At 41.5% G+C, this 16670-nt stretch overlaps 2 protein-coding genes across 23 annotated transcripts in view; one reads left to right on the top strand and one right to left on the bottom strand.

Moving 5' to 3' along the window:
• Positions 1-4153, bottom strand: part of LOC106561289 (alpha-adducin) — a 53654-nt gene extending 49501 nt beyond the window's left edge. For all 17 annotated transcript variants that reach the window (XM_014125081.2, XM_045688150.1, XM_014125181.2 and 14 more), the window contains exon 1: positions 3856-4153. The gene's annotated coding sequence lies outside the window, so the exon portion shown is untranslated. The remainder of the gene's footprint in view (positions 1-3855) is intronic.
• Positions 4154-5087: 934 nt separating this feature from the next.
• Positions 5088-16211, top strand: LOC106561271 (UPF0729 protein C18orf32 homolog). 6 transcript variants are annotated; one of them, XM_014125044.2, is made up of 4 exons: positions 5094-5189; positions 5356-5436; positions 9714-9951; positions 15117-16211. In XM_014125044.2, exons 3-4 carry the CDS (start codon positions 9742-9744, stop codon positions 15195-15197), a joined length of 291 nt encoding a protein of 96 aa, XP_013980519.1. In that variant the 5' UTR covers positions 5094-5189; positions 5356-5436; positions 9714-9741; the 3' UTR covers positions 15198-16211. The 6 variants fall into 6 exon arrangements, with proteins under 6 accessions (XP_013980528.1, XP_013980519.1, XP_013980510.1 ...); XM_014125035.2 differs by having other exon boundaries at positions 5343-5436; XM_014125039.2 differs by having other exon boundaries at positions 5098-5189; positions 5332-5436.
• Positions 16212-16670: the final 459 nt, after the last annotated feature.

Below are 16670 nucleotides of genomic sequence, written 5' to 3'. Positions count from 1 at the left end.
TGCATTTTGCTATTTGCCTCATGACTTCTGCATGCTTTGTTGACTAAACTTACCCAACCGTGGGACAGACTGTTTGTTCCCACAATCGGGACTCGAAGTAGTCACCTCATACAAGTACTTGGGAGTATGGCTAGACGGTACACTGTCCTTCTCTCAGCACATATCAAAGCTGCAGGCTAAAGTTAAATCTAGACCTGGTTTCCTCTATTGTAATGGCTCCTCTTTCACCCCAGCTGCCAAACTAACCCCGATTCAGATGACCATCTACCCATGCTAGATTACGGAGACATAAATCGGGGGCGGCAGGTAGCCTAGTGGTTAGAGGGTTGGACTAGTAACCGAAAGGTTGCAAGATCGAATCCCCAAGCTGACAAGGTAAAAATCTGTCGTTCTGCCCCTGAACAAGGCAGTTAACCCACTGTTCCTAGGCCGTCATTGAAAATAAGAATTTGTTCTTAACCGACTTGCCTAGTTGAATAAAAGGTTAAATTAAAAATATAGGAGACAATCTTGTTCATTCCAACTTTGCCTGACTCAGGTTGGCCCAGTAGTGTGAAAAGCGTACTAGTGTCTTCAAATTTGGACCTGCTGCTGACTGCTCAGCACGTTGCCTGGGTTAAACAGATGGTGCTGTGTTATTATTATGCAAGAGCAAAAGCAGGAGGGACAGTGAATGTGTGTAGCTAGCGGATGACTAAATTAGCATCAAGACATTCTGCATTAATATGGCCCCAAAGTTTTCCTAAAGTTTAATTCCTGAAATCTAAATCCACTCAAAAAAGTAATTTGAAGGGTGGAAAGATGTTTGGCATATATTTGACATTTGCACAGAAAATGATTATTGAGAAATAATTAATTACAGTGGTGGTAGCCCATTTGTGAAATAGTGGCCTTACCCAGTCCTCCTAAAATCTAGTCTAAAGTCAAGCCTGTTAGCATGGACATGTTATCTGTTATATATTTTATTAATTATTATCGTACGATTAATCGGTATCGGCTTTTTTTGGTCCTCCATTAATCAGTGTCGGCATTGAAAAATCATAATCGGTCGACCTCTAAAACAAACCGATCTTAAAAACAAGAGTCTGTGTGTGTGTAGCAGTTCCAATCGAATGGGTGTTCCTCCCATTCCAACAAAATCCTGGGAGATACCCCTCCAGTTCTCTCTACAGACTGCTAGCCTAGTTTGTCTCTACTAATCCTCATAAAGGAGGGCAATTACAGCCCACTAACTGACTGGAAAAATATATCAACAGCTAGCAGACTAAAGAAGCAATAGTTTAGTGGAATATGCTCTGATCTCCAGTATTGAACCCAAATTTAACAGCAATCTGCATTCAAGAGATGGCATGGCACACATTCACCGGGGTCGTTCTCACTAGTGCATAGCATAGAAAAACACTTTGCAGCAGAAAACGAAAACAACTGTTTCTTATTGGACAAGTTCTGCAAGTCCCCCCATGTTTCAGTGAGTTTGGTTACGTTTGGTGCCCAATGAATAATACCCTGACATCAGCATGTCAAAGACAGGGTGATGGCACACATTCATTCGCCAGGTCAGCACAGAGCCTCAGACATCCCTGTTCATCATCTGAACAACCCTCAATGCTCTTACCAAGCCTTTCACTGCCTGGCTGCATGACTATTACCCATGATGGGATAACACTGTACAGAGAAGGACTAAGAATTCATCTCAAGGCATTTTTCATAGAAATCATAATGCTTCCTTATTCTTTGGGTTGTTGACATGTGTACTGTAGCCTAGGCAAGGCTGGATTGTAATCAATGGGAAAGAGTAATCAAACATCACTTGGGAGATTGCAAGCTTATTGGATGATTGTTGAAATAGACAATGAAAAATATGGGATGTTCAAAATCAAACATGAAATACTCCATCATTGTTACAGTGCACTGGGAAAAACACATGCATGGTTGAATTAGGCCTAAAATAACACACACCAGCACAGATAAACTCAGCAAAAAAAAGAAACGTCTCTTTTTCAGGACCCTGTCTTTCAAAGATTATTCGTAAAAATCCAAATAACTTCACCAAAAGAAAGATGCCCAGGGTCCCTGCTCATCTGCGTGAACATGCCTTAGGCATGCTGCAAGGAGGCATGAGGACTGCAGATGTGGCCAGGGCAATAAATTGAAATGTCTGTACTGTGAGATGCCTAAGACAGCGCTACAGGGAGACAGGACGGACAGCTGATCGTCCTCGCAGTGGCAGACCACGTGTGACAACACCTGCACAGGATCGGTGCATCCGAACATCACACCTGCGGGACAGGTACAGGATGGAAACAACAACTGCCCGAGTTACACCAGGAATGCACAATCCCTCCATCAGTGCACAGGCTGAGAGAGGCTGGACTGAGGGCTTGTAGGCCTGTTGTAAGGCAGGTCCTCACCAGACATCACCGGTAACAATGTCGCCTATGGGCACAAACCCACCGTCGCTGGACCAGACAAGACTGGCAAAAAGTGCTCTTCACTGAAGAGTAGCGGTTTTGTCTCACCAGGGGTGATGGTCGGATTCACGTTTATCATTGAAGGAATGAGCGTTACACTGAGGCCTGTACTCTGGAGCGAGATCGAGGTGGAGGGTCCGTCATGGTCTGGGGCGGTGTGTCACAGCATCATTGGACTGAGCTTGTTGTCATTGCAGGAAATCTCAACGCTGTGCGTTACAGGGAAGACATCTTCCTCCCTCATGTGGTACCCTTCCTGCAGGCTCATCCTGACATGACCCTCCAGCATTACAATGCCACCAGCCATACTGCTCGTTCTGTGCGTGATTTCCTGCAAGACAGGAATGTCCGTGTTCTGCCATGGCCAGCGAAGAGCCCGGATCTCAATCCCATTGAGCACGTCTGGGACCTGTTGGATCGGAGGGTGAGGGCTAGGGCCATTCCCCCCAGAAATGTCCAGGAACTTGCAGGTACCTTGGTGGAAGAGTGAGGTAACATCTCACTGCAAGAACTGCAATACTTAATGCAGCTGGTGGCCACACCAGATACTGACTGTTACTTTTGATTTTGACCCCCCTTTGTTCAGGGACACATTATTCAATTTCTGTTAGTCACATGTCTGTGGAACTTGTTCAGTTTATGTCTCAGTTGTTGTATCTTGTTATGTTCATACAAATATTAAACACGTGTTAAGTTTGCTGAAAATAAACGCAGTTCACAGTGAGAGGACGTTTCTTTTTTGCTGAGTTTAGGTGTTCAAATAACATCTGGCTATTAGCAATGACTGACTCAAAGGTTTGAAGGTCTCCTACTTCCTTTACCATTAATTATTCAGGCCTACTGTAAACTGTAAAATACTATCCTATTAGGGGCCCCATACAGGTCTCTCACATTGCATAATGCTGCACTCGATATTGCATAATGCTATGATAAATATATCATAATAAAACACACCAATGCACTAGTTTAAACTAAACTCAGCGTCCTGTCCCGTGTAGGCTATGCAACATTCTCAGACAACAGCCTACTATAACGTGTGGCTTTAGGAGCCTATAGACTCACTCCTGCGTTTGAATTAGACTAGGTGGGTGATGGGATTAGTAGTAACCTACAGAGCAGTTGTTGTTACTAACCCCACTAGTAGGCCAACAAAACTATTTAGTGTATAATTCACTATTGCTTCAGTTACACATTTTTTTTTTTAATCGCACACGCCCCTCTGCAAAGTCCATTTGCGACGCGATGGCAACGTTGTAGCGACGCTACTAGCAAGTTCGCTACATATTATACAAAGAGAAATGAAAATAACACTTCCATAATTTACATGATCTCGCACCGGCTGGATCGTACTACTATTGAAATAACATTGTCGGTTGCAACTTACCCTCGTTTATTCGAAATATGGTTGGAAAGACAGCACCTTCTTTTAGATAGCGAGCCTGCTATTTTCACAATTTCTATCCGCTGTGCTTTCAAAGGGGTCTGATTCTGCTTGTAGTTACTGCGACGCTCCGCCCACTACCACCCTCTCACTTAGGTTAGCTCTTTCTGGAATCCTTGGGACGTCCCTAACCTTTACCACAACCGTAACCTTTACCTAACCTTAACCATTTTACATGTCAACTTCAATAGGGCAACGTCAGAGTTGTGACGTCCCAAGGATTCCGGATAGCACCGACCCTCTCACTTGGGTGCGGTGAATGCCTGGCACGTACTGTATCGTTGGTTGTGCTCAAAATCCATTGCTGCACATGAAAGCAACAAAGAATCTGGTTGAAGGTTGAAAGGCACAGGCCTTCTACTTATAGGAATGTATGGAGCAACACAATGTTTTTTATTTTGATTATTTTCGTCTCTAAAGACATATAACAGTCCAGCCTATTTAACATGACTGTGCATAAAAAGCCAAACCTGATAATAAATCCCAGAAGATTAGCCTATACTGTAGGTCTCCGAATGCCTCACGTTTCTCTAAGTTGGGGCATTTGTAGGCATAAATGTTCATTGTTTATATAGATAATTAATTTAATTAATTGTAGGACTTATTTGAAAGACAATAACATTTGGTTGAGAAACTCCCCCTTTAATGTGTCCATTACATAAAATAGATAGAAATCATGTAGTCGACACACTCACGTCACCTTGTGGCATTGTAAGGAAATACAGGCTGTCACAAGTCTTTCCCTTCAAAGATTAAAAAAGTCTACCACTCAATACTATTCATGTTTTATACAATAGTTTACCCCCTGTAGAAGACCTCGAGATTAGGTATAAACCACATATGCGACCATCTGCGTGCGTGTCTCTTTGCTTTGAACGGTGTTGCAAAAATAATACAAAAATAAACATTGTTACAAGCTGCGAAATGTTAGTGTTGCTACTGTACATCACGAACCAATCATCTGGTTTCCACTAGATAGCACAGCCACAAAGTCTAAATAGGCTATATCAAAACAAAATGTAGCTTTTTTGGTATTAATTCAAGGTTGGGCATAAGCTTAGCAGTGTGGTTAGGGTTAGGTTTAAAATCACATTTTAGGAAGATAAATTCCAGAAATAGAAAATAGTGACGATCATTCTTTGGCGAATCCGGAAATTACGTCATTTCAGAAATTACGTCATTTTAGTCTGCGTAACATCAATGCACTTCCGATAATAAGACGTACATTACATTCGCTTTTATCCAAGAGTAGAAAATAATCATATTTTCTGATTTAGGTAAGCGTCAAAAGTTGGTTTAATAACGGTAGCTAGCTATTCAGAATGTTTCTAGAGTTATCAAACAGATGACGTTACATTAATGTACTTATTGCCAATTTCATTAACCATATTAGGAGGATAAGAATTTGTTTTAACTCAGCTAATTTACAGGACTTTGCTACAGAAATTGCAGCTTCCATTGATGTACAGCTAAACAGTCTGCCATACTACGGTTTGGCAGGGCAAAACGTTTTGGTGATTTCTGGTAGGTCTAGGTCATCAAAATAAATCAATGGCAGCATGTTTTTGTACTCATTCAGCTGTATATAACTGATTAAGTACAATACCATTGGAGATGTATGTTGGAAATGCAATTTATATTGCTAGAATTTAAGTTACAAATAATGGTTTCGCTGCTTCCTGTTGACAAGACATTTAGATACAAATAGCCCAATATCAAAGCAGTTTTAACCTGTCCAAATCAATAAGCATGCAGAAACAGTTCGTAATATTAAAAACCTAAATCGAAAATGTAGTATCTACACATACATATGCAACAACAGTAAATTCAATACACTTTTTTTTTAAACGAGCACCTTATAAACCGCACACGCACCAAATACCCTGTTGTTTTGGCAAGGGGAGATAAGGTGAGAATTCAGGTTGTATACCCTGTTGAAATTACCCCCCAAAAAAATGGAAACGAGATTTTTTACATCACTGGTTAGAGAACAACCTACAGAAGACGGTGAGCTACATTTTAATTGCTGCGTTTGGATTTGGAAGTCGCCAAATCGGAAAGAGCAACACGTATTTGTCAATAACGCGATATCACGTTGAAATAAATTGCGCGAGAGGGGGAAATTAGGTTCCGGGTCCTGTTTAAACGAGCACCGCAAAAAAAAACACAGAATCTGGGAATAAGGTCTATATCACTGGTTAGAGGACAATTTGTAGAATACCGCTAGCTACATTTTGATTCAAGTGGGTCGCCATCTGGGTAAGTGTATCGCAACACATTTGTTTGTGTTAATCATTTCCATCGATGTCACGCTGAAGACAATAGAACGGGGTAAACGTTTGGTAGTTTTATGGCATCGTGATGGCTATACACTTTTTTTTATATATATACTAACATCACCAATCTGACGTAAAAATGATGTGTTCCACTCAATTGTATGTGGTGAAAATGCAAGTTGTGTAAGGTAGTAACACAAACTGTCCATATTAGGGAAATTAGCGCAATATACAATCATTTAGTATGGCAAAATAATTAAACATGTTAATTTTAAGATAATAGTATGTTGCCCACTCACAAACTATTGCAATAATTACATATTTCTCAACCATTTAAGAGCATGGATGGTTAACTTTGATGGGGGTGGGGGCCACAAAAAATCTAAACTCATCATGAGGGGTTGCTCTAGTTCTGTGTACCCACATCCATACCCCCCACTCACCCCACATGACCAGTAAAACATTTTAGTGTCTATTGAGAACTGAGAGAATTGTTTTAAAGTGAATTTTGTACATTTTTCCATGGGGAGCAGAGCAATTTTGTAATCTGTCATACCATTCTACTAATTTTGCCATAGGGTGAAGAGAATGTTTGCAGTTTTTATTGATATGAGTGAGACTGACTAACAAAATCAATGGGTGCTCCCTGGCTGGTAATTCGACCATGATAACACGTTGAAAAAACTGGCCACTAAATTTGTTAGCGATCAAAAAAATGTTATCTGACATGGGCTAATTGAATTAAGCATAACCAAATTTCTAAATTGCACCTTGTGTATTCTACTATTCTAACTCTTTTTTTTTTTTTTTTTTTTCCCACTTTTTTTTGTGGGGGGGATTGATCCGATGGCCTTCAAAAAGGAGTCTGGGCCGGCAGTTACAACTTCCATGATGGTAGAGAGTTTAAAAATGCTCTAAACCATTTAATCGGGGTACTCTAGACTAGAGCCTGCATAGTGTCTTTGCAGCAGCCTAAACGTTTGACTTCTCTACTATGGTGGTGGGCTGACGCTAGCTTTCTAGGCGCATTCTGCATTCTCCCTACAGTTTTCAGCGGTTAGCTTCGCCCACGACTGGCTCATGTGAACTACAATCCCGACACTTCCAATGCGACTTTCGAAACATATGGTCCTTGTCTGTCATCAGCGAGAAATGAGCCTTCAAATAAAGAAATACACCAACTGTTGCAGTTTTGCACAGATCCATACAGCTATGTGTGCCTCCATCCAACAAGAATACACTTCCTTATGAAGGTGTGTATCAACGTAACATTTTTTTCGAATTATTTTGTCGCTGGTATGAAAGACAAGGTCCTTCCAAAACCGTATTGCAAGCGATGTGTGTTAATGTTAAGACCGAGAGTCGGGACTCTTAACAAAACTCTTCAGTACAGAAGACTCCTTTGTCCAATGCCTCTTATGAGTAATATAATGGAACACTAATGAATAAAGATGCTCAAACAAGCACGTGCATCTGTAGTTGGTGTCCTTCAACTCTAAAATACACTAGATGGTGTAAGACATCCACAAATAATGTCTAAATAGTGACGGCAGGGTTAGTTCAAACTGCAGTAGGATGGTTCTCACAGATGAGTGAATCAGCCCATGCTTGGTGAATAGCATTTGGTTGATCTCTGGGAGCAGGACGCAGGAGCACTGAATAGATAATGTGAGACAAAAGTGAGAGAAGAGAATAAATGTAGTTTCAGCTAGAAAATGAACATCCTGACAGTCTGAGGCAGGTTGCTCTGCAATCATCCTACTCCAACAATTGACAGGGATAATGTGGCATTTCTTATTTGTCAGTATGAAATAAATGAGTGTTTCCTGCCTTAATGACTGTATTAGCTTTACACTACTTGTCTTATAGAGTTGTTGTAGTCTTAAATTATTACTTGGAATAAATTGATAAATGCCCCTTGTCCCAGAATGACATGCCAGCTAGTGATGAAGCTATCTGCTCCTGATAGCCAAACTACTAAGGTTGCTGCATTCTAAGTTGGGAATCATTTTACAGCTTCCATTGATGGTATCATATTTATATAACTAAATATACTGAACAAACATATAAACGCAACATGTCACAATTCCAACGATTATACTGCGTTACAGCTCATATAAGGAAATCAGTCAATTTAAGTAAATTAATTAGACTCTAATCTATAGATTTCACATGACTGGGCAAGGATGGGCCCACCCCACCCACTTGAGAGCCAGGCCCACCCACTGGGGAGCCAGGCCCAGTCAATCAGAATATGTTTTTCCCCACAAAAGGGCTTTATTACAGACAGAAATACTCCTCACTTTCATCTGTCCAGGTAGTGATCCCACAGGTGAAGAAGCCATATGTGGAGGTTGTGGGCTGGCGTGGTTACATTTGACGTACTGCCAAATTCTCTAAAATGACGTTGGAGGCAGCTTATGGTTGAGAAATTAACATGCAATTCTCTGGCAACAGCTCTGGTGAACATTCCTGCAGTCAGCATGCCAATTGCACACTCCCACAAACTTGTGACATCTGTGTGACCGAACTGCACATTTTAGTGGCCTTTTATTGTCCCCAGCACAAGGTGCACCTGTGTAATGGCCATGCTGCTTAATCAGCTTCTTGATATGCCTCACCTGTCAGGTGAATGGGTTATCTTGGGAAAGGAGAAATGCTCACTAACAGGGATGTAAAACTATTTGTGCACAAAATTTGAGAGAAAGAAGCTTTTTGTGTGTATGGAAAATTTCTGTGATCTTTTATTTCAGCTCTTGTTCAGTATAGTTCAGTATTTATTAGGATCCCCAATTAGCTGCTGCCGAGGTAGCGGCTTCTCTTCCGGGAGCCAAAACAGGAAACAACACAATAAATAATATACATAGCAGTACATTTACATTACAACATCAATAGTGATGCAGTCAATCTCTCCTCTACTTTGAGCCAGGAGAGATTGACATGCATGTCATTGACATTCGTCCTTGGTGTACATCAAAGTGCAACACATGCTGCTCTGTTTTTAGATTACAAATAAATACAAAATATTTGACCTCATAGCAGTTTTTTTATTTTTATGGAGATCTCTCTCGAGCTGTCTAATACCTTAGATAAAGAAAATGTAAATGGCAGACGTGATCAAAATGTGCAAGAACTGACATTGCCAACAAACGGAAATGTGTTCAGAAGAAATAAATATAACCAATATGTAAAAAAACAACTCTTCCTCGACAGATCGATCATCTCAAACTAAAGCAGATAGCTTGCTACGGCCCACCGTCTACACCGTCTCTGCATAATTAAATATTTAGCTATTTTTTTTGTCTTGTTTACTTGCCACATATCACATGTTCTCATATGCTATATATATATATATAAATGAATGAATGAATGTTTGGCAAAAAAGTGCAGTATTGCTTCCAGTGCAGGACAATGGTGACACATTTTAGGCACCGCTGTATTACTGTAGATAAGAGTAGCCATTTACCTAATGACAGAACATTTGAGAAATGATTGACCTTGTTTTCTCTGTCCCCTCGGTTGCAGGTTGTCCATTGATAGTTGAGATACAGCTATGGTCTGCATTCCCTGCATCGTCATTCCCATTCTCTTGTGGGTGTATAAGAGGTTCCTTGAACCCATCATCTACCCCTTCATGGGTCCAATTATAAGCCGATTTTGGCCAACAAAAAAAGCTGTCCAGGAGAGTGTCACAGGAACTGGTGATATGAAAGCCAGTGAAAAGAGCAATGGATGCCCAGTGATGAGCAATGGAGCATGCAAGGTAATACATTACCCAAAACCTGTTATTGGATTATGGACTCAGACAGTGTGCCCACACTAGTAGACTGCACCTGTAGCAACCTCCGGTGACCAAGGCTCAGACTGGCTATGAATGCTGAAGAAGGCATCGCACACATTGTATACTGAACAAAAATATAAAAGCAACATGTAGAGTGTTGGTGCCATGTTTCATGAGCTGAAATAAAAGATCCCAGAAATATTCCACATGCACAAAAAGCTTATTTCTTTCAAATTTAGTTTACAAATTTGTTTACATCTCTGTTAGTGAGAATTTCTCCTTTGCCTAGATAATCCAGCCACATGACAGGTGTGGCATATCAATAAGCTGGTTAAACAGCATGATCATTGCACAGGTGCACCTTGTGCTGGGGACAATAAAAGGCCACTGTAAAATGTGTATTTTTGTAACATAACACAATGCCACAGATTTCTCAGGTTTTGAGGGAGCGTGCATTTGGCACGCTGACGGCAGGAATGTCCACCAGAGCTGTTGCCAGATAATTCAATGTTCATTTCTATTCCATAAGCCACGTCCAACGTCATTTTAGAAAATTTGGTAGTACGTCCAACCGGACTCAACCGCAGACCACAGTTTATGGCGCCGTGTGGGCGAGCGTTTTGCTGATGTCAGCATTGTGAACAGAGTGCCCAATGGTGGGGTTATGGTATGGGCAGGCATAAGCTACAGACAACAAAAACAATTGCATTTTGAATGCACAGAGATGGTGACGATCTCTTGAGGCCATTCATCCGTCGCCATCACCTCATGTTTCAGCATGATAAAACACGGCCCCATGTCGCAAAGATCTGTACCCAATTCCTGGAGGATGAAAATGTCCCAATTCTTCCATGATCTGCATAATCACCAGACATGTCACCCATTGAGCATGTTTGGGATGCTCTGGATCGACTTGTACGACAGCGTGTTCCTGTTCCTGCCAATATCCAGCAACTTCGCTCAACCATTGAAGAGGAGTGGGACAACATTCCACAGGCCACAATCAACACCCTGATCAACTTTATGCGGAGATGTATGGCGCTGCATGAGGCAAATGGTGGTCACACCAGATACTGACTGGTTTTCTGATGCACACCCGTACTTTTATCTGTGACCAACCAATGCGCATCTGTATTCCCAGTCATGTGAAATCCATAGATTAGGGCCTAATGAATTAATTTAAATTAACTTATTTACTTATATGAACTGTAACTCAGTAAAATTGTTGCATGTTGTGTTTTTGTTCAAAATACATGTATAGTCTCCCTAGGCAGACGGGTTGCCTCCCACAATGTTAACAATGTTCCAGCATAGGTCTGAGATTTCCGAGACTAATAAACTCAACAAAAATAAACGTCCCTTTTTCAGGACCCTGTATCTCAAAGATAATTTGTTTGTAAAGGGTTTAGACACCGTTTCCCATGCTTGTTCAATGAACCATAAACAATTCATGAACATGCACCTGTAGAACGGTCGTTAAGACACTAACAGCTTACAGACAGTTGGCAATTAAGGTCACAGTTATGAAAACTTAGGACACTAAAGAGGCCTTTCTATTGACTCTAAAAAAACACCAAAGGAAAAATGCCTAGGGTCCCTGCTCATCTGCGTGAACGTGCCTTAGGCATGCTGCAAGGAGGCATGAGGACTGCAGATGTGGCCAGGGCAGCTGATCGTCCTCGCAGTGGCAGACCACGTGTAACAACACCTGCACAGGATCAGTGCATCTGAACATCACACCTGCGGGACAGGTACAGGATGGCAACAACAACTGCCCGAGTTACACCAGGAACACACAATCCCTCCATCAGTGCTCAGACTGTTCGCAATAGGCTGAGAGAGGCTGGACTGAGGGCTTGTAGGCCTGTTGTAAGGCAGGTCCTCACCAGACATCACCGGCAACAACGTCGCCTATGGGCACAAACCCACTGTTGCTGGACCAGACAGGACTGGCAGAAAGTGCTCTTCACTGCCGAGTCGTGGTTTTGTCTCACCAGGGGTGATGGTCGGATTCACGTTTATCGTAGAAGGAATGAGCGTTACACCGAGGTCTGTACTCTGGAGCGGGATCGAGGTGGAGGGTTCGTCATGGTCTAGGGCGGTGTGTCACAGCATCATCGGACTGAGCTTGTCATTGCAGGCAATCTCAACGCTGTGCGTTACAGGGAAGACATCTTCCTCCCTCATGTGGTACCCTTCCTGCAGGCTCATCCTGACATGACCCTCCAGCATCACAATGCCACCAGCCGTACTGCTCGTTCTGTGCGTGATTTCCTGCAAGACAGGAATGTCAGTATTCTGCCATGGCCAGCGAAGAGCCTGGATCCCAATCAATCTTATTTATAAATCCCTTCTTACATCAGCTGATGTCACAAAGTGCTGTACAGAAACCCAGCCTAAAACTCCAAACAGCAAGCAATGCAGGTGTAGAAGCACGGTGGCTAGGAAAAACTCCCTAGAAAGGCCGGAACCTAGGAAGGAACCTACAGATGAACCAGGCTATGAGGGGTGGCCAGTCCTCCTCTGGCTGTGCCGGGTGGAGATCATAACAGAACATGGCCAAAATGTTCATAGATGACCAGCAGGGTCAAATAATAAGAATCACAGTGGTTGTAGAGGGTGCAACAGGTCAGCACCTCAATCTCATTTAGCACGTCTGGGACCTGTTGGATCGGAGGGTGAGGGCTAGGGCCATTCCCCCCATAAATGTCTGGGAACTTGCAGGTGCCTTGGTGGAGGAGTGGGGTAACATCTCACTGCAAGAACTGGCAAATCTGGTGCAGTCCACGAGGAGGAGATGCACTGCAATACTTAATGCAGATGGTGGCCACACCAGATACTGACTGTTATTTTAGATTTTGACCCCCCCTTTGTTCAGGGACACATTATTCCATTTCTGTTAGGCACATTTCTGTGGAACTTGTTCAGTTTATGTCTCAGTTGTTGAATCTTGTTATGTTCATACACATTTTTACACTTGAAAATAAACACCGTTGACAGTGAGAGGACATTTATTTTTTTGCTGAGTTTACATACATGTCACAGACAGTAAACCTTAATTTGTACTGATTGGATAGACTCAGCAGCATCCCATGCACTTACTTTAGAGTGAGCATGTTGTTTACAAAGCTGCTGGGAAACCAGCTCCCAGACTTTTTGCAGCACATCATCATCTAAGTGGCTACTACTAGGGCCAGCGACGAAGAAATGTCTGTGACCCCTACTCTAGTTACAATGACTAAGAAGGTTAAAATATAAGGAATATTATTCCTAATCACAGCAATGTTCAAATTATACAGCGGGGGGGGAAAGTATTTGATCCCCTGCTGATTTTGTATGTTTGCCCACTGATAAAGAAAGGATCAATCTATAATTTTAATGGTAGGTTTATTTGAACAGTGAGAGACAGAATAACAACAAAAATATCCAGAAAAATGCATGTAAAAAATTGTATAAATTGATTTGCATTTTAATGAGGGAAATAAGTATTTGACCCCCTCTCAATCAGAAAGATTTCTGGCTCCCAGGTGTCTTTTATACAGGTAACGAGCTGAGATTAGGAGCACACTCTTAAAGGGAGTGATCCTAACCGCAGCTTGTTACCTGTAAAAAAATTTTTTTAAAAGACACATGTCCACAGAAGCAAGCAATCAATCAGATTCCAAACTCTCTACCATGGCCAAGACCAAGAGCTCTCCAAGGATGTCAGGGACAAGATTGTAGACCTACACAAGGCTGGAATGGGCTACAAGACCATCGCCAAGCAGCGTGGTGAGAAGGTGACAACATTTGGTGCGATTATTCGCAAATGGAAGAAACACAAAATAACTGTCAATATCCCTTGGCCTGGGGCTCCATGCAAGATCTCACCTCGTGGGGTTGCAATGATCATGAGAACGGTGAGGAATCAGCCCAGAACTACACGGGAGGATCTTGTCAATGATCTCAAGGCAGCTGGGACCATTGTCACCAAGAAAACAATTGGTAACACACTACGCCGTGAAGGACTGAAATCCTGCAGCGCACGCAAGGTCCCCCTGCTCAAGAATACATATACATGCCCGTCTGAAGTTTGCCAATGAACATCTGAATGATTCAGAGGACAACTGGGTGAAAGTGTTGTGGTCAGATGAGACCAAAATGGAACTCTTTGGCATCAAGTCAACTCGCCGTGTTTGGAGGAGGAGGAATGCTGCCTATGACCCCAAGAACACCATCTCCACCGTCAAACATGGAGGTGAAAACATTATGCTTTGGGGGTGTTTTTCTGCTAAGGGGACAGGACAACTTCACCGCATCATTTGACGGGGCCATGTACTGTCAAATCTTGGGTGAGAACCTCCTTCCCTCAGCCAGGGCATTGAAAATGGGTCGTGGATGGGTATTCCAGCATGACAATGACCCAAAACACACGGCCAAGGCACCAAGGAGTAGCTCAAGAAGAAGCACATTAAGGTCCTAGAGTGGCCTAGCCAGTCTCCAGACCTTAATCCCATAGAAAATCTGTGGAGGGAGCTGAAGGTTCGAGTTGCCAAACGTCAGCCTCGAAACCTTAATGACTTGGAGAAGATCTGCAAAGAGGAGTGGGACAAAATCCCTCCTGAGATGTGTGCAAACCTGGTGGCCAACTACAAGAAATGTCTGACCTCTGTGATTGCCAACAAGGGTTTTGCCACCAAGTACTAAGTCATGTTTTGCAGAGGGGTCAAATACTTATTTCCCTCATTAAAATGCAAATCATTTTATAACATTTTTGACATGCGTTTTTCTGGATTTTTTTGTTGTTATTCTGTCTCTCACTGTTCATATAAACCTACCATTAAAATTATTGACTGATCATTTCTTTGTAAGTGGGCAAACGTACAAAATCAGCAGGGGATCAAATACTTTTTCCCTCACTGTATATACAAAAAAACATGATTAGATGAAGATACATGCTAACAAGTTCAGGGCGGAACATTTAAAGTGAACGTTTCAGATATAAATACAATGTTTACACTGTCAGACGTCACGTTCACGCAAGTCTGGCGACATGGAAATATGATGGAATAGGACCAGAGTCAAGTCAGAGCTAACTGTTGTTTACAAAGGTGCTAGACTGTTGCTTTATATCATTTGTCATCTAATGAAGCCATCTCTCTTTTCAGACCGAAGTCAATGGTCTGGTTGCTAATGGGGTAGGTGCAAATGGATCAGCTACTGCAGTCTCTGACAAGAAGACTGACTGACATTTCACTTTACACCTTAAGTTATATTTATCACTGTGAAAGTGTTTTAATACAATATGGAGAAAAAACCTAAGTTAATCATTATTTTATGAAGTTGAGTAATGTAGAATCGTTTAATGCTGGATTTAACATAACACATACTTTACATTTTCCATAATGCTCATTACAATTGCTTTGAGCGATTGATTAAAGATGGTCTTTTTAAATGTTTGCATTGTAATTTCAGGAATTGCCCATAATATATTTGCAGGAATCGTACAATTTTAGTGTTTCACTGTGTTGTGATTGGCTTTGATATTCGCCTATTCATTCCTCCCACTGGAGCAGCATCTGTTGTCAAAATGTGAAAGCTGTTCTGTCTTTGTGGCTGTGTTTATCTAGTGGTTTCCTGGTTGCTAAAATTCTACACTGTTCACTCAATTTCAATTTATGTCAGAAAATGAGCACTGAATGGTGCAGGGAATCATTGTATGATCTAAATCACTGTGAAGTATCTTTTCAATAACAAGAAATATTGTTGTTACCACTGTTTGAAGCTGGTGGACCATAACTAAAAGTAACTTTTGGTGCTGGTGGACCAAAACCTGTGGTCCAAAGCCACAAAGTCAGAACATTTTGACAACAGATGCCTGTCTGGCGGGAGAAATCAATAGGCGAATATCACAGCCAATCACCAGATGGGAGGGTAAGTAATACTATGGAACACTATCATTCCACTATTATTGGCAAAGATATTGGCATTTTCTGAAATTACAATGGATTTTTTTTTAAATCCTATGTGTAGCACCTTTAATAAATTAATAGTATTTCTGCCTTTGGTTTATCAAGCTTGAATCCCTGATGTGTTTATAACGTACAATACCTAGTTCTGTATAGTATTTAGTACATATTATATTTTATAATTCTGAAATAAATTATCAACAATTTTAAAATTTACATCTTTCCTGTTTTAAAACATTATTTTTCTTCTACTTTATGTGCAATGTAGAAATAAAGCTATATGGATTACTTTGATTGTTCTCTCCTACTGGATCTCATTTAGCCTGGTCTCAGATCTGTTTGCGCTCTTGCCAACTCCATTACTGTCATTTTTAGAGAGCAGAAACAGACTAGCAAACAGGCCAGATCTCATTGCAGCATATACATTTTCCCATCTATTATTCGAATAAGTTTCAGCTAATAGCTGAGAAGTATTTATCATGCATATATGAGCAGACAGGGATGTCATAGATGCTTATATCATAACCATAATAGGATAAAAGACCTTGATTTTATTTACCCTAGCCTCAAGGACATCCGAGGCTATAATAACCCCATCAGACCGACACTGAGAGCCAGATTCCCAGACACAGATTTAGCCTAGGCTTGGACTAAAAGCACGCTCGATTAAGAACTTCCATTGAAATAGCTTTTTAGTTCAGCACTAGGCTTCATCTGTGTCTGGGAAACCAGCTCCCAGAGTTTTTGCAGCCT

Source organism: Salmo salar, chromosome ssa01 (genome assembly GCF_905237065.1).
Source record: "Salmo salar chromosome ssa01, Ssal_v3.1, whole genome shotgun sequence".
NCBI classification, from domain to species: Eukaryota; Metazoa; Chordata; class Actinopteri; order Salmoniformes; family Salmonidae; genus Salmo; species Salmo salar.
This window is presented reverse-complemented; position numbering and strand designations above follow the sequence as displayed.